An 18,339-nucleotide genomic window follows, 5' to 3' on the forward strand; every position below is an offset into this window, starting at 1 on the left:
TAAAAAACTAAATTACATTTCAAAGTGTTTAGTATATAAAGTTTTACGGCTATCACAATCCAAAACCATATGAGTGAAATTAATTACATCTCTTCCTGTGCCATCTGCTTGCACAGAACAGTGAACTGTACAAACCTGGAGGGTGCTCATGACATTTAAGTCACAATTCTGCACAGCTTCAATACACCTAAGACAAATATCAACCCTGTCCCAATCACAGCTGAACAGAGGAATAAAAGTTGTTGCATTATAGACCATTTAACACATCAAGCAATTAAATCCTCCAAATGGACAAAATAAATGGACAAACACAGGTTTTGTAACAGTTCCTGAAGATCTACAACAGTTCATTACAAAAAATAACGTGTACATAGACACCAGGCCTAAATAACAATGGTTTTAAAGTGTTCTTCATTAAATCAATTGTGTATCAATTTTAAGCCTACTTAGAAAGTTCAAGATGTGGAAAAAGCACAACTTGGTTTAAACTGAGAATATGCTATACTCCAAAACTTACGATAAGAATACATTCATGTCAAAATCAACTGGACTTCTGAAACTAAAAAAAAACAACATCTACCAAATGTTGACATTTACTATAAGCACCTCCCAGTGATAAATGTTTGTTTCTTATTCCATTAAATGAGAAAGATGTGTAATCCCCTCTGGGGAGGACAGGGTGAACAACAAACAAGTTCCCTGTCTTTTTAAACATGGGTTTCATTATACAGAAATAGCATACATTTCATCTACAGAAAAAGCATAGAGTGCCTCAGGAGAACACAAGAAAAACCATTACTTTTCATTATATTTACGTTGTTCTCATCTACTAAAACCTTTCAAAAAAAACCAGACTCTATCCAAATTCTTAGATACTTGCTCAGTAAAATGTTTTGTTGGAAGTTTGACAGGTCATGCTGTAACTCATGTTTGGTGGTTTCCTTCCTCCAGAAAACATTTCTGCTAACACAGACATTCAGGGTGAAACAAATACACAAAAGACTGCTAGAAATATGGGTACAGCTGGGTACTTCCAATTCCTAAAAGCCACACTTCAGAAAGAAGTTCATTTGAAGACAAAAGCAACCTTCCGGATGTAACCTGCTTCACTGCATTCCTGCTACAACACAGGAGACACCTAAGCTCTGATGTTTCAAAAGACAGAGAGAAAGAGAAAATAGAAAGTTTAACCAGGTTTATTTAGTTCTGTGCACTGTGGGTGAGGAGTTTCACAACTGTCATAGGAGCTCTTCAAAAGCTCTTTCAAATCAGAACTTCTTAGCTAAGATTTAACAAAGGTGATTATACAACAAAAAGATCTCTGGTTTGAAACAATGACTCTTGGTTAAAGTGAGGACCATTTTTAACATCATTAATATACTGTATTAAAAATACTAGGAGGGGATTTTTTTCCTAAATCAGAAAAGAAAAAAGGAAAAGAGATGGGAGATGATCAAGTCAATTAGACCTTCAGTTTTTGTGTTACAGGCTTACAATTAATATTTAAGCACTGCTTGAACAGTTTAAATTACCAGACTAGAGCAGCCTGGACATAGATTTGTTTGGTAGATTATGTGTTTGCTGGTGTAAGACCTTTCTGCTTTTTCACTTCATGCAAACATGAATTCAGTAGTGGGCCACACTTGGGCTTCTTCATTCAGTACCCTGTTTCAGTGCAATAAGAGAAGTTTGTATTTTTTGCTTAGGATTTAAATTAAGGCTCCAATCCAGAACTCCAGAAACCAAAGATTCAAAGTGAATCAGTTTCAACTTGATGGCCCTTCCCCATTTAAATCCTGAGAGGATCAGTGGCGTTCAATTCTTTCAGTGTTTCTGGATGAAAAAACTTCTCTTCTTAAAAAGAGGAGTCTGGTAAAACAGAGGTTTGAGCTTTGAGCTTAGTATTAAATCATGCTCCCATACGCAGAAAAGTAATTTTACCTATAAAACACACTGTTATAATCTTACACTACTATTTATACATCCATGCCAACTGCTTGTCTTTCATTTCTCCGTAAGATTCACTTGGGATGCAAAAAAGGCTAGAGCAGAACAGGCATACACTAATATATGCTTTCAAAACAACAGCAGACTAATCACTTTTAACAGCTATTAGTATCTGAAGGGCAAAATTACAAATTAAATGAAAAAACCTAATATTTCTTAGTTGGCCAAATAAGGATACCCTTGGTATTTTCTACGCCAAAAATTTGACATTAATAAAAATGGTAAGTCACTTAACTAGCCAGCCTTCTAGCCTAATTTGATTTCACACTGGTAATTCAATACTGATTAATTCTGTTCTTGCTGGGTTCTATCTTTAATTGTGCAAATAGTTCATGAACACACTTTTAGAACTGTAGTCCAATGAATACACCAGGTGTTGATATTTCTGCTATCATCCCCTTGTGAAAGGAGACTTATTATTCCAAAGTGAAATGAGGGAGGGGGAGGCAAAAAATTTCACAGAAATTAGAGATTAAGTACCTCTATGTGCTTTCAGTTCATAAACACTATGTCTTAAAATGAACACTTTGCAGACCATTAACTGCATTTGTGAAATGGATGGGCATTTTCAGTTTTCTGAAAAGCAAAAGAAAGAATCAAGTAACTGTTCCTCAAAGAAAAGAGGACATGCACTTACTGCACATGAAAAAAAAGGTTAATATAAACTGAAGACTGAACAAAATGCTGACAGTGGCCAGTCAGCAGAAGACCCCAAAATAATTCTAGATTATTACTGGAAGTGGGAACTGGGCTCCATGCTTCTGTATAATTATTTTTAATCAATAGAAAGGCAGTAACGCTGGTGTTTTAAAAACAAACAAACAAACATATGTGGTTAAATACTCTTTGAAATCAGCCAGCAGAGAGCAAGCAATGCCTTTATGTAAATTAACTAAATTCTGAATATACCCCCCTGTCAATATCATTTCCAAAGTCAGCTGACACCCAACTATAAACACAGCCCAATTCTGCTTTCTAGACACAAGATGACTGATAGGAGTCATGCTGGAAACCCCTTATTTAATTTCAGAGAGTAAGAGCTGAAGTCTGCCATTATCAGGCCCTCATATTTTACAATCAAGATTCCTTTGAGAAACTCAGTCACTCAGAATTCTTTCACAGACTATGAAAGCAAGCTGATGGGTGCTGTAACTTTTGCCTTTTAATGCTGAAGAAAACAAGTCTGCACAACAGACCTATTATTCTTCATCACTTCCTTTATTAATAGTTTAATTTCTGCAACATACTGCAGGCTAGTTTGCTTAGCATTCCTTCTGTGCAAGCACTCATCTTCATGAGGGCAAGAAGAGGTAGGTGTGGGGGATTACTAATCTGATTCTCAAAGCATTCATCAATCTCAGAGATTTTTAATGGATGAGTGTTCTAAAGGTCTGAAGGAAATCAGATCTGAAGACAATAATGGATCACCCGTTTCTTCAAAATTTACATATACAACAATAGCACAGAAGGCCAACAGCACATTTGTCTGTGCAAAATAACCAAGTCAAAAAGGGCATTATACAACAAATACCCTCCTAATGCTAGAAACTTTGTTCCTGGCAGAGCTGACAAAGCTGCATGAAATATCAGCAGATTTCACAAACAGCATGTTTTATATGTATTTTCACATGAAAATATCAGCACTATCTGCAATCCAATCTTTATTTTTTTGAGAGGAGCTCCTCAGCCTCAGTCTCCTTTAATTCCTCATTGACCCAAAATTAAATGCCCTTCAGAAGCAACTCTATCTCACCACATACAAACAGGACAGAACCTAAAAGCTCTTTACTATATGTGTGTGATGTATATGCATCCATAAAAGTCGAAGAATCCTAGGTTCGGATGCCCTAGAGCAACATTTTCAGAAACAACCTTTGGTGCATGAGACTTTCAGTAGACTGACTTCCACAGTTTTTTAAGCACTGAAGTTTTAAAGTATCCCATTGATTTTTTTAGTCAGTTCTGAAATCTTTACATGCACTTTTAAGTGCTCAGTTGCAGGTTATCTTGAATTAATCCCTGTCACTAATTTTATCCTAAACTGCTCACACCAAACATGCTTTTTCCAGTGGCTAGAGATCATGCAGAAGAAAAAGAAACCTAATCACTCCTAAATTAGAGTCCTTCCATTTCAGTGTTAGAGATCAAAAAGAGACACTGTATTTACCTCTGAAGTAGAAAGGTAACCTCTTAAGTACATTTCCCTGCAATAACTTCCTGAAGTAACTTACTCTTCTCTGGTACATGAATGTAAATATGAGCTACCACATCCAGAGTAACACGTAAGTAAATAGTAAATAAATATGTTTTCGATTTAGTAATTCTCCTAATTACTTTTAAGGTCTAGGGTTCAAATTTACATCTGTATGAGAAAAAAAATAATCAATACTTTCAAATTAATCGTAAAACAATTTATCACATCTTGTTTTCACCTGAAAGCCAGTGTCCTTTGCATCATGTTCATGTTTAAAATTTAGCAAACTAACATTCATTTCAAAATCTCCAAACCATGTAAGGCTAATCTAAAATTTAGATATTGTTATATTTGATTTTAGTCTCTGAGACCTAAAGAATTTGCAGAAAGCTGACACTACACACTATCCTACTAACACTGTTTTTAAGATGGATTTCCTCATAAAAATTGTTTACTATTGCTAAAACAACTATTTTACATTCATAAATAAAAATTGTTTACTATTGCTAAAACAACTATTTTACATTCATAAAAATTACGTAAGTGGACTACCATAGTAAATAACAGGAAGAAATGGTACCAGTAGTTTCTATTTCCCAGAGAAGGCATTTTTTTTCCTGACACAATATTTCAGCTTGGTGATAGGAAACCCTGCAGGTTGCATCTGTTAATTTAGAGGGTTTAAAGTATAAAGCTACACTGCCACAGTGGGGACTACCTTTTGTTAAGTTATTTAAATTAGCTGTTCTGCCTGCAAAAATGAAACAAACAAATGACTCATTCAGATTGGTTCACTTCTATCCGATGCTTGCTGTGCTGCCTAACAATTCCAAGTTGGACCTGTGATTATGACCTCTGAAGCTTCCAGTTCATTCCACCACCACATTTACTCTGCTCAAGTAGCCTTATAGTTAGATGAGCATACCTTCAGAGTTCAGTGTAATAAGGGTGACGTTGTTTCCAATACTTTGGCTTCCTATTTGTCCGCTGTTGGAAACTGAGTCACTGGCCTCAGAGCCACTCTCTCCATCTTCATTGTGACTGTCGTCATGCCCAGGAACTTTCACCACTATGGTGTTCTGCCTACGTCCAGGAACAGCACTATGGAAAAGAAAAGTAGATAACTTTGGGAAAAACACAATCCTTCTTTAGGAATAACATCATTGTGAGGGAATTGAAAACACTGACAACATCACTGTGAGGAACTGAAAACACTGACAAAATTACATATATTGTAAAAGTATACCCCTTTAAACAATCCTACTCCTGTTCATAACTCAAGTTATAATCTTACTCTACTGTTTAGACATCCATGCCAAATGCTTGTCTCTAATTTCTCTGTAAGATCCACTTGGGATGCAAAAAACACTAACATATGCATTCAAAACACAGACTAATCGCTTTTTTCTTTTTTTTGCTATCCAGCAAAATAAAATGTAAAGAAAACTGCAGAAGAAAAAAAAAACTTTTAGATACACCTTTTACATTTGCATCAATGGAAAAGTCTAGGCCCAATGTGCAAACAAACAACAAAAAATTATACAAATATTATTTAAGAACATTTTCTACCCAAAATCTCCAGTTCCATTTTATTTAAAATTTGCTTTAGACAGTATAAATTCTAACAAGCCTTCCTTGGGTGGCTGCATATTCCTTCTTCAGCCGGTTAAATACAGGATCTTGGCACATCCCTATGTGACTATGCATCCATGTAAAACACATGGAGCTGTGGACACTTTCTTTCAACTAACATTGAACTAATCCTACATCCTCCAAGAATACTCTCACCCCACCATGAGTGAAGCATTGCGTTATACCTTGCCTGTTGATGCAAGGCCTCTACAGGCAGAACTGTCCGCCTGGTTAAATATTCAGGTACCAATTCCATGTCACCCTCTACACTATCACCCAGAACATTCCTCATTTTTTGTCTTCAAAATGCTGCAGAGACTGGACCTGTCAAAGGAGGGAATGAAGGGGGAGGATTCCCGTAACCGCTACTAACTTGCTAAGGATATTTTCCAGGGAATCCGCTGCTCTGCTCAGGGGCTCTTCCTGCCCAACCATCTTGGCTACAATTGAATTCTGCCGGTCATTGTTCAGTATTACTGTTGTCTGAGGGACAACACTACAAGACAAAAAATCAGAGAGGAAAATGGAATGTAAAGGAGCAGATCTTATAAATAATACATTAACAGTCTTACGGTTTAAACAGTCTACTTGGAAGCAGAAACTGCCTGTATGCCTTGCTCTTTCTCCCAGCATCGCAGTTCTGTATCAAATGCTAACACTGGTAATCCATCGCATTTGACATCTGTACCATTTCAAGTACTCAACTTTTTCAGGGGACACACAGCTTCAACGGAATTATATAGAAGTCTACCACTCCTGGCAAAGCAATAAGGAATTTATCAACTCAAGATACACAGGAAAAAAGTCTGCAAATCACTGCTCCAAAGAGCCAACAGATTTTTGCTTTGAAAAGTCTGAGCATGGGCATTTTCAGAGATCTATGGCCAACTTACATGGTAATGCACCATTTGAGTAGGATAATTCTCAGGAAAAATAATGTAAAAGTGTTTATTCCAAAACGGGATGATGAGCTTAGTTAAAAAGCATGCATTGTCTTGCAGGGCTGGGGGCTTGTGGAGGGCAGGAAGGCAAGAGGGGTAGTAGGGTCATCAAAGCAGAACAGGGAGAGACTGCAGCTTCAAATAATGACAAGACTGAACTAATTCTTGTGTGCATTTAACATACAAAAAACAAGTATTTAAAACAGGAAAGCATTTAGCTTGTGAGAAACCAGAAAGCCTTCACTAGCACTTACAATGTAGAAGAAAATTACTAGACAAATGTTGTATAGAAAAAAACATATTAGATCTACATTATCATACAGAAGTAAATATGAGAGCTAACTGGCCCTGGCATGCAGTTTATCATTTGATTTGTTTTCACAGATTATAAACATTATTCCCACACCATTACTCAACATTCTAAGGCATGGTTTTGATACTTAAGACTGTTTCTGCTGTACTCATGGTAAACTTAAGAAGAGAACTTAGAAGAAAGCCTTCTCTGTCTCTAAATCACACATTTTCTTCTTTCTCTCTGCTTCCCACAATAAATAGCCCACTATCATTTTTACCATCCAACATCTCAAATATGACTGATGGACATTTATTTTTCCTAACTGTACCTCTTAACTAATTGTTGAAACACACAAATCTGATGACAGCAACTGTTTATTTCAGCTGTAATAGGCTGATTCACTGCTTAAATATTCATGAGTCTACTTAAGACTTTAGGTGCCACAATAGCCATTGGTAAGACCTAAATAAAAGATAGGAAAGTGTCCTAAGAGCTAAGGATAAATGAATCAACTTTGGCACAGATGAAGTGGTTGACAACACGTTTTCTGGATACAAAAAGACCCAGGACTACCTTCCTTTAACAATAACTGTGTCTGGTAGTAGCGACAACTGGAATTCCTCATGGGCTGCCAAGGATCAGGTGGACTGCAAACCTTGAGAAGCTCTAGAAGATGTCTGTCTCATCATAGATGAGTGCTGACTGTGCTATAGGTTTTCACCTGTATATGAATTTCAGTTTATACTAAGCAATAAACGGGGAGGTTCTGTTAGGTTTTCTCAGCTGCTATCTAGAGTCTAGGGGTTTATGATGCTTTCATAGTCACCTTTTCAGAAGTTTCTCCATTATCAAGGGGAAAAAAACCCTACACATTCTTTATTGAATAAAAAACAACTTCTGCCTGTTTTCTCAAGGCCAGCACCAAACATTTCAAAACAAAAACGCCCCACACCAAACACCTGATAGATGCAAAACTTGGCAGCGGCTATGCTAGCAGCCGCCCCAGTCTAGCATCAATACTACCTGTTCCTGTTACACATCCCAAACTGTCCACATAGCCACATTTGAAGTTTTCACAGGCTGGTTTAAAATGTTCAAGAATTTTACACTTCCTTTTAGACACTGTTCTTTATCACCATCTTTCCTGAAATCACTTCTGAATGCCTGTTTAAAATGTCACTTACCAAAGCTTATTTTTAATGAACACTCTGAATAATTAATTTCAGCTGTAGAGATAAATGCAATAAAATTACATTTATAAAAGTCCTTAGGATTTTACTCATATTAAGTTTATATTTGGAAAAAGAGAGACTTAGCAGTAAAAATTGGCATAAAATAGGGAAGAAGTTGGGGGAGTTGCCCTTTGGGTTTTCTTTAGGAATATTCATTTTTAAGGAAGGCAATCTAGAGAGTGAGCTGGATGGCATATAGCTAATTTAAGCAAATTTAGAATAAGGAAATGCTTTTATATAGCCCACCAGCACAGATTTATCCCCTCTACAAGGCATCAGTGTATGTTCAAGCTTGCTTACTTTAATGCATAAACATTTTTTACAATTTATCCCTAAACAAACACCCACGAAAACACTGGCTCCTCTCCAAGAATTAACTTTTCCCAGTCAGTAGAGTGGATTATTGACAAGAAAAATCCACCTGCAGTTGTTTTGGTAGGAGCCACTAACTAAACATTTCATTTTACTGACACATATTTTCCCGGTTATACAGCACAAACGCAAAACCAGACACCACATTCACAAAGAAAACTTCTGCAACAAGCCACAACTACCACCAAATTGTCCACCAATTGTTTTACATGTGGAAATGAACTGTTCTCAAGTTGTAAGGAACCAAAGAACCCATAAAGCAGTTTGGAGGAAAAACAAAGTCACATGAGTAGCAGAGGCCAGCTAGAATAATTGTTTGGAAATGCTCAACACCACACAACAAATCTACAACCACCAATTAACCTTTCTCTGTGACTTCTCTCTCCTGAGTAGGAGCTCTAGTTTGAAAATAACTGGAGTTTCTTGTTTATTATCAGGAATCATTAGTGTTGGATAAGAGTATCTGTATCTACTAACACAAAGACTCCAGTAAAACTCAATACTTTTTCACTCTTAAAGAAGAAATTATGGATGTTTTATGCTAAACTCCTGAAGAGTGATGCTTTCAAAACCAATCTGCATGAGGTGAATGGGGTAACCTCTCAATTCAAATCATAAATGTTAACCAAGGAACTACAGTTCTGTCCATGATATACATCGAACAAGAATGGCAACAGAATTTGCTAACAAATTCTGACAATGAGGCATCACAAGGCAGAAAGTTTTCAGAGCTGATGCTGTGAAACTTGAGCAGTTACTTATCTGGAAGAAAATAACAATTGGGACTAACACAAAAAGGTTCCACTATGCTTGAAGAAGGAGAATTTCACAGGATTGTCTTAGGCTCCAACTTGTACACAGGAAAAATGGATACCCACAACATTCCCTGCAGATATGGGAATATGCTTGCTGTTAAATTTCCTGTGAGCTGTTCTATTCTCTGTTTTTAGATTATTTTAGAGACAACAAGAAATCCAATGAATATAGAATCATAGAATCATAGAATAGTTAGGGTTGGAAAGGACCTTAAGATCATCAAGTTCCAACCCCCCTGCCATGGGCAGGGACACCTCACACTAAACCATCTCACCCAAAGCTCTGTCCAACCTGGCCTTGAACACTGCCAGGGATGGAGCATTCACAACCTCCCTGGGCAACCCATTTCAGTGCCTCACCACCCTCACAGTAAAGAACTTCCTCCTTATATCCAATCTAAACTTCCCCTGTTTAAGTTTGAACCCATTACCCCTTGTCCTATCACTACAGTTCCTAATGAAGAGTCCCTCCCCAGCATCCCTATAGGCCCCCTTCAGATACTGGAAGGCTGCTCTGAGGTCTCCACGCAGCCTTCTCTTCTCCAGGCTGAACAGCCCCAACTTTCTCAGCCTATCTTCATACAGGAGGTGCTCCACGCCCTGATCATCCTCATGGCCTCCTCTGGATGTGTTCCAACAGTTCCATGTCCTTTTTATGTAGATACACATGTTACTATACATACATGTTAATATACATGAACTTAAATAAGGAATTCTATGGAAAGCCAAAATACTGGGCTAACCTGACAAAAATCCAGAGGAAATCATTAAAAATTATTTCAGCCTTGCTCACCCTCATACTATTCTTCTTTTTTTTTTCAGTCTGTACAGCTCATACTGGTGATGAATTTACTTTAATCATTACTTATATTCTAAGATACAGAAAACAAATTACAAAGAAGGAAAGCTTCTGATATTCACTCTGATCCCAAATGAAGCAATTCTTCCTATGAGTGCTGCCAGTACTATACTCATGGAGAAGATGGAAAGAAAACATTAAGAAGGGTCAGTGGGAGTGCTTCAAAAACCCCATGTTGCTGCACAGGCTTAAGGACTTTCCATTTGTGTTCATGTGCTCCTTTCCCCGTAAGCATTAGAACTTGGAGAGACTCGTCCTGCAATTTTCCTATTCTTGGACACAACTCAGTGAAAAATTAAAATGCATGCAACCTACAGATAATATTATATTCTGGGAAATATTTTTGAATGCAGTTTACCAAATACTCTGTTAACTTAGAGGTGAAAGTATTTCTAGAAAAAATAAACATACCAGATAACAATTTTCAAGTGCACACATTTAGCTTCTGCCTTTTCTCTTTTTTTTTTTTAATATAAAAGGACATTCTACATTTTGCATAAGAAAATTGCTGCCAAAGATAGTTTTCAGTATGGAAATGTGTGAGTCATAGATATGATCATTAGTCTTAACTGTTGGTTTTTCATGGCCAACAACCTGTCAATCACACAGAATGCACCCAATGACATAAAAGAACTTTTGGCAATACCAGGACCATCATCTCCTCTTCTTCCCATATGAGGTTTTCATTTAGAAAGAGAAAAATAAGGAATAAGGAACTGACATTTCTATGTTCCACAAGGTACAAGATCAAAAATGTTTCTCTAAACCAAAGAAAACGACTTGTGATGAAAATCAGGCCAAAGTTTTCAAACACGAGTGCTCTATTTAGACCATTTCTGAGCCGCCTTTGAACATGTGATCTTGCAAGCAGGTAACTAAGAGCTCAGCTTTGGGACTCTGAACTAGCCACAGCCTCACAAACTGCTGTTTCCTGGCCATGTAATACCTTGTGGTCACTCCAATGCTCACACAGCGGGTGCTGCTTATACGGAGGCAGGGCTCCTGAGGATATCACTGTCTCATCCTCTAGTGTACATCTCAGAAGGAGATACAGAAAAAGAGGGGATCAGGAAGGCTGGAGTTGGAGTTAGCCCAGGCAGACTGCTTGCTCTGAAGCTCTCCAGCCAAACACAGCCTTAAGGAAAGGAAGTCTGGGAAACAGACCTTGAATTCTCACATCTTCCAGTTTACTGCTGTGGGGTGGAACATGAAGACTTAAGTGTATATAGCTCATAGCGGGGTGGGGGGCAGGTGTCTGGGGGAATATTTCAATTGGCCCTGCCATGAGGGAAATCTACAAGTTTTTCAAATTATACAGAAAAATACCATTTTAGAAGGGTGGCATTTTCCTTACTTTCTTTTCTTTTTTATCTTTCACTAACACTTGTGTTCATCTGTAACACCAGCCACTCTGCCTCTTTCCATCACCATTTAGGGAGATAATGCTAATTGCTTCTTCCTCTTGATGACCACCTGCTTCCTTTGCCTTCTGCACATACAGTTAAGATTCTGCATCCAAAGAGGAATGAGAAAACTGACTTATGAATTTACACTATGGTATGCATGAACAAAACCACAAACTGGCAAAGCATACACAAAATTACACTGGATTTATGTCAAAAAACAATGAATGCAGCTCCTTACCACCCAGGAGAGAGCAAACTTGCCAACAATCAGATGATTCACCACAATGAAGACCAGTGGAACACCTGCTGTAGGGTAGGGAGCTGTACGGGCACTTGAACAGTTAAAATTTTAACATCCCTAAACTGCATTCACCCAGTCAAGTCAATTGCCAGAAAAGCAGCAGTATTATCCATCATTTTCAGTGAGAATTCAGCCATCAAAAATTATCTTTGGATTCTTTGCATCTGGAACATCACATAAGAGCAGACATTATAAAGACAGCACTAATGTTTAGATCCTGTGAGAAGACAAGCCAAAGTACACCAGCCGTCACTAAAGAGATTCATGGATGTGAAAACTGAGAAAGCTGTAATCAATTTATAATAAAGATAAAGCAAAGGCAGCATTTATTAAAACATACTGTTAACAGCTTAAAAACATTTAACATCAAATTTTCAGCTCAAATAAGTAAGAGCCAGACATTTTCCAAGTCACAAAATACATTTATATGGAGTTTGTTGTATACAGCCTCACCTAGAGAGCGCCTCTGAATTGGCTGACAATCAAAGACATGAATCACTAGCTTTAAGACCTATTTTATCAACCAATTTTAAAAGCTGTTAACTTCTGTTGTGGATTATTTTGCTCTGAGAAAAGCTAAACACACCTGTACAAGCAAACAAGTGTAGTCATCCACAAATGACAACACCCATTTCCAACTAGTTCAACAACTAACCAACAGTCAAGCTACAAGGGAGCTGAAGAACCTACCACTTAAAACAACGGGGTTTCTTTAGGGATCTTACGATACAGGTATGCAAGCAACTGGATACCGTTTCTGGGGGGTTTGTTCTGTTTGGGTTTATTTTTAAGGGGAAAAATGAAGGGGGGTGGGGGGTAGGGGCAGGGAAAGAGAACCCAGAATAATTTCTTTTACTTCAAACTCAACTGAAGCTACGTAAAAGATCAACGCACAAATGAACCTTTTGGCCTAAGCAGATATACAACAGCATCAAAACCAGTAGGCCACATGCAAACAACAACTAGAATTGAAAAAATACTGCTAACAAATGTCATTGATTATTAGTGTCTCTGATTATGGACAAGAAATGAACAGGCCATGACTTATAAACAGGGACTCTGCTTTGAAAGGCACAGAGGCACCCATCTGCTGGCCTGACTCAGTCTCAAGGGAGGTGTGTTGCCGACCAGGGGCACGGATCAGGGATGTGGCAGAGAGGCTGCCTGCTCTAGTAAGTCCCACGGACTATTACCCACTCCTGGTGATCCATGTGGGTGCTAGGGATACAGACAGCAGTAGCCCGGGGAACATGAAGAAGGACTACAGAGCCCTGGGAGAGGTGGTTAGGGGCTCTGGAGCTCAGGCTGTCTTTTCATCAATTCTCCAGGATACAGGGGAGGACCTTAAAAAGGCCAGGAGGATTGGGCAGGTTAACAAATGGTTAGAACAGTGGTGCCATAGTCAGGGGATTGGGTATTTAGAACATGGGACTCAATTTGGGAAGCCAGGTCTACTGGAGGCTGGTGGAGCCAGCCTTTTAGTAGGAGGCTTGCTAGGCTGGTCAAGAAAGCTTTAAACTAGGTGTGTTGGGGGAGGAGGGCATCATTCCATCCCAGCATTTCCAGCACCTATAATAAATGCTTGGAGCTGCAGTGTGCCCTCACAGCACAGAAACCCCCCCCCCACACACACACACAGACCATGTGCTGGGCTGCATCAAAAGGAAGATAGGCTGAGAAAGTGGGGACTGTTCAGTCTGGAGAAGAGAAACCTGCACGGAGACCTCATAGCAGCCTTCCAGTATCTGAAGGGGGGCTATAGGGATGCTGGGGAGGGACTCTTCAGTAGGGACTGTAGTGATAGGACAGGGGTTAATGGGTTAAAACTTAAACAGGGGAAGTTTAGATTGGATACAAGGAAGAAGTTCTTTACTGTGAGGTTGGTGAGGCACTGGAATGGGCTGCCCAAGGAAGTTGTGAATGCTCCATCCCTGGCAGTGTTCACGGCCAGGTTGGACAGAGCCTTGGATGATATGGTTTAGTGTGAGGTGTCCCTGCCCATGGCAGGGCAGACGGAACTTGATGATCATGAGGTCCTTTCCAACCCTAACTATTCTATGATTCCAAATACAAGCATTTTTAAAAATAAATGTAAGATTAAAAAGATACAGGTAATACAACAGCAAAGATACTTTTTCAGACAGTATAGGAAGAAATTAACAGTTGTTACCCTTCTTTGAGCCTTAACTTCCTGAACTAGAGAAGTAGTAGTAATGCAGCATACTAGAGATTGAATTAAGCACAGAACACAAAAGGTTGATCTGTAAGGGATACGCAGGCTTGACTGATCTTGAACACAGTTACTGTAAGTGATCTACTGCAGCCTTAGTACTAAAATAGGAATTGCTTTGTTTAAAAAACACTGTATGAAAAGAAGTAAAGACTTTGAACCCTTTATTATGCAATTAGCTACTTCTAGATTTATTTTCCAAAATTTCTTACAAAGTAAGCCAGCATAAGCTTTACTTATGTGGCACTAGATGTCTGGGGGTGAGGGAAGCAGTGTTATAGACTGGCTCTCAAGACACTAGTTAACTGACACCTTGATGGTCACCAGATAACAACAAACTGTAAATAAATACAACATTAGGGTTCTGCAAACAGAACTCAAACACACAACTCTTACAGAGCAGATTTGTAAATAACTTCCATCATGTACCTCTGTTCTCTTGCTTTTCACAACTACCCAACCACACTTGCCACCACATACATATTTTTATAGATAGGCCAAGGATGCTGCTACTCTGAGAGCTCGTACTGGATCTTTAATTTCCATACACCCTGAAGGGATACTGAAGAAATACCGCTCTTGACTTCTCACAAAGAATACAATTTTAAAAGTTATTAGGAGCAGATTTCCTGTCTCATACTCCACCCTTCAATATGGAACAAAGCTAAAGATATGCAAAAAAGTACAGTTCCACGAAAAGGAAAAATGCTGTTTGGAAAGACATTCAGATTCCAAACAGCGTGTTTTTTACGTTTGGAAATGTATCAGTTAAATAGCATCTCTTGCCAAATAAAGCAGATGGAAGACTGGCTCTCTGCCATCTCACCAACCTTGCCGAGACCTTGCTAGATGTTGGTCTGTTTCATTCTTTTGAAGCTGTAAGTTCACCTATAGCTCCTTCCCACCTTGCTTAAAGTAAAGCTAGGACTCTCCAACACCACTGTAGATTATTTCTTTTAAAACTAAACTACTATGTATTACTTTCCATGAGTAGCAAGACCAGTCGGTTTCACAACTGTTAAAAATACTGGTACTTGAGTTTGGTGTAAACTGGTATGCAAACTACTTTGAAACACAACTTAAAGTTCTGCTCTTTCCAGAGGAAAATGAAAACTTCCCCCCTTTAATCATAAACTCATTAGCTGCTCTTCTCTTCATTCATCCGTTTTGCTGTACTCAGAATTAAATACCCCAACTGACAGGAAAGGTTTCCAGGGAGTGCTCTTACCGCTGCATTTTCAAACTCCAAATAATCTCCAGAGACTGTAACATTAAAAGATTTAAATTCTCAAAGCTGGAATCCAAATGAATATATAAGGCTTTTCTGCCCCCTTCTGTTTATTATATGCTCGATAAATTACTTCTTGAAATACAGAGTATGTAACATGCTTCCACAATGCAGTGCAGTGATACAAATATAGTAAGATTTTTAGGCTTTCACTAAAATATAATCCTACTAACAATTTTCAGACTTTTTACAACATTCATGAGGTAAAAACTGTCCACTTCCATTAAACACAATAATTCTTTTCCATTGTTATTTAAGGAAAAGTATAAGCCATATGAAGGCATTTATCCTGAACCAAATCTCAAGTCATGTACCCTTTACATTTATTTTTTGAATGCAATAGCTGGCTATGCTCACAGAACCACAGAATAAGAGCCAATGTTCTGTTTTCCCCAGAATTCATCTAGTATGACCCTTATGGGTTTTGGCAAGGGGGCAGGTTAACCCACATTTTAATACTACTATAATTGGTTTTAAATGCTCTTAGACACTAATTACAACAGTAAATGCCACCCCTAATCTATAAAACTGAAAGCCTTTTTGATCCCCACGCATGCCTCTCTTTTTCATTCTCAGATACCCTTACAAATAAAGGATGTGGATTTCTAAAATGTCTTGGCACAAGGGGCAAATTCTGTGCACATTCAGTTCTCTTGTTTCCTAGCTCACTATTGTGAATAGCAATACGCTGCGCCACAAGGGACTTCACACAACTGCCCTTCTGCTTTTGTGCTGTGGCTTTCACATAGGTTTTTTTCTTTACAAAATGAGAATAAAAGGATTCACTGAAGCCTTAGACACAGAACAAAGTCCCTGTGTATTAGCTAAGTGGGAATAAAGTGTTTACCCACGTGTGGTTCAGAGCACAAGTTACTTCCGACGCTTTAAGCCTCCTAAGTTAAAGGATTTCACACTTGCCATGGGTTAAGACTAGCAGCTGGGAAAATTTACTGTGCAATTACCTGGCAAACGGGGAAAAAAACTGGCCTTGTAACACATTACAAAAACAAATCCTCTGAAGAAGAGAGTTTATTACCTAAGACTTTATTTTCAGTGCATACTGCTGAAAATCTTAGCTAGCATTATATTTAAGAATTCAAAGCTGTGTCTCTCCAAAAGCCTCGCAGGCACATTTTAAACAGCACCACAATTAAAAAGATCCAAGCCACATATTTTGCATTTATGTCTCAGACATAAGTTATCAGCTGCTACTTGCTAGACTCTCATTTGAATCACTGGACTATTATAAATATTTCATCAGAAACCATTAACCTAAGAAAACTGGACTTGGAAGAACGAATCAACACAGTTCAAATCTTGGTCAGTCTGAAAAGGTTTGCAGAGTTCCATCCCATACATGCATGAATTATTGAACTCTCCAAAACACAGATGAAATATTAGTACTACATTGTCTTTTTAATTCCATAACTGACCTTGCACTCTCAACCTAAATGCTATCTGGACATTATACATTGTTTCTGAATTTATCAAATCTCAACAACAAATTACTAAACACTTGGCTCCTCAATATCTTAGTGCAACAATAATGGAATGTGAAATTCCAATGAGAACACTGCTGTACAAGCTACTTAAATCCAAGATGCCGTTTCTCCTTAGTCCTGTGTGAATTTTAACTCCCAGTAGTGCAGGCAGTAAGCATAAAATCTTCACAAACTGATGGTTTGTAACAAAAAAAATTCACTTGCTGATGATCTGCAACAAAAACTCCATGCAGAAAACCAACAGGGCAAGCTTTATTTCAAAATATTTAAATCTCTACCACAAAAGTCCAAAGCAAGAATTACCACCATTTACAGCACTGCTGCTGTGGGTCTTGCAAGATATATAGCAAAAAAAAACCAATAAAATCAGTCATGAGAGTTCTTGAACTATTTTCAGTATCAAGTTGTAGTGATCCTAATTATAATGAATCACAGGCATCCATTTAATCTGCAGCAGGTACTTCTCCACAAAACATGTGTTTCAATACAGGTAAAACAAAAAGATGTAAATTGGTGTTCTTACTGCTATGCAGGACCAGAATCAGTCTCGAGATGTTGAGGCTGACAAGTTCTTCTGACAAATTAGGAGACTTTGGAAAGTATTTTCATGTTTTCGGGGAATCAAAGATGTCGAGATTGGGGTCTTGGTTTTTTTTTTGCACCACAGCCAAAGAAACTATCACTATGCAGGATAAAGAAAGAGCGGCTGACAAATGGTTCGTTTATTTGATTAGCGCAGTTTCATAAACTGTATTTCTGAATGCAAGACAGAACCATAATTTTCAGATAAACATGTCTACTATACATCAAGAAGGTATTTGGGTTTTTCACCCATACTACTTACTTAATTCAAGCCACACAATTTTTCCAGACTAAAATACTAATCATCACTACCTGGTAGTATAAGGTGATAGTAGCTAACTTCCTTTAAGAAAGCCATACAAAGCATACTGCACACATTCAACTTGAGAGTGTGCGAGTGCATATGGTTTTATAAACAAATGCACATGAAACAAATCCCTTTATCACCTGCTTTGCAGTGAGGACTTAGGAAAAAGGAAACAAGCAAAAACCCAACAGCAGACAGAAGAACTGAAAACAGAAGCGGGTCTGATTGCACACTCAAGCAAGTTTGCCGATGACACCAAGCTGTGTGGTTCGGTTGATACGCTGGAGGGAAGGAATGCCATCCAGAGGGACCCGGACACGCTTGTGAGGTGGGCTGATGCCAACCTCATGAAGTTTAACCATGCCAAGTGCAAGGT

The 18,339-nt window shown here is 38.3% G+C and overlaps 1 protein-coding gene across 8 annotated transcripts in view; it reads right to left on the minus strand.

Moving 5' to 3' along the window:
• The window catches only part of BANP (BTG3 associated nuclear protein), a 138,722-nt gene that overhangs the window by 108,100 nt on the left and 12,283 nt on the right, over positions 1 to 18,339 (minus strand). For 6 of the 8 annotated variants that reach the window (XM_062623709.1, XM_062623710.1, XM_062623705.1 and 3 more), the window contains exons 4-5: positions 6,207 to 6,329; positions 5,127 to 5,302 (exon numbers count right to left, since the gene is read on the minus strand). In XM_062623709.1, coding sequence (XP_062479693.1) covers positions 5,127 to 5,302; positions 6,207 to 6,329 — 299 coding nt within the window. The remainder of the gene's footprint in view (positions 1 to 5,126; positions 5,303 to 6,206; positions 6,330 to 18,339) is intronic. The other 2 variants (XM_062623711.1, XM_062623707.1) reach the window with 1 other exon arrangement.

This window comes from Pezoporus occidentalis, unplaced genomic scaffold, assembly GCF_034315485.1.
Source record: "Pezoporus occidentalis ecotype Australia unplaced genomic scaffold, CSIRO_AGI_Poc_V1 ctg258, whole genome shotgun sequence".
Lineage (NCBI taxonomy): Eukaryota > Metazoa > Chordata > Aves > Psittaciformes > Psittacidae > Pezoporus > Pezoporus occidentalis.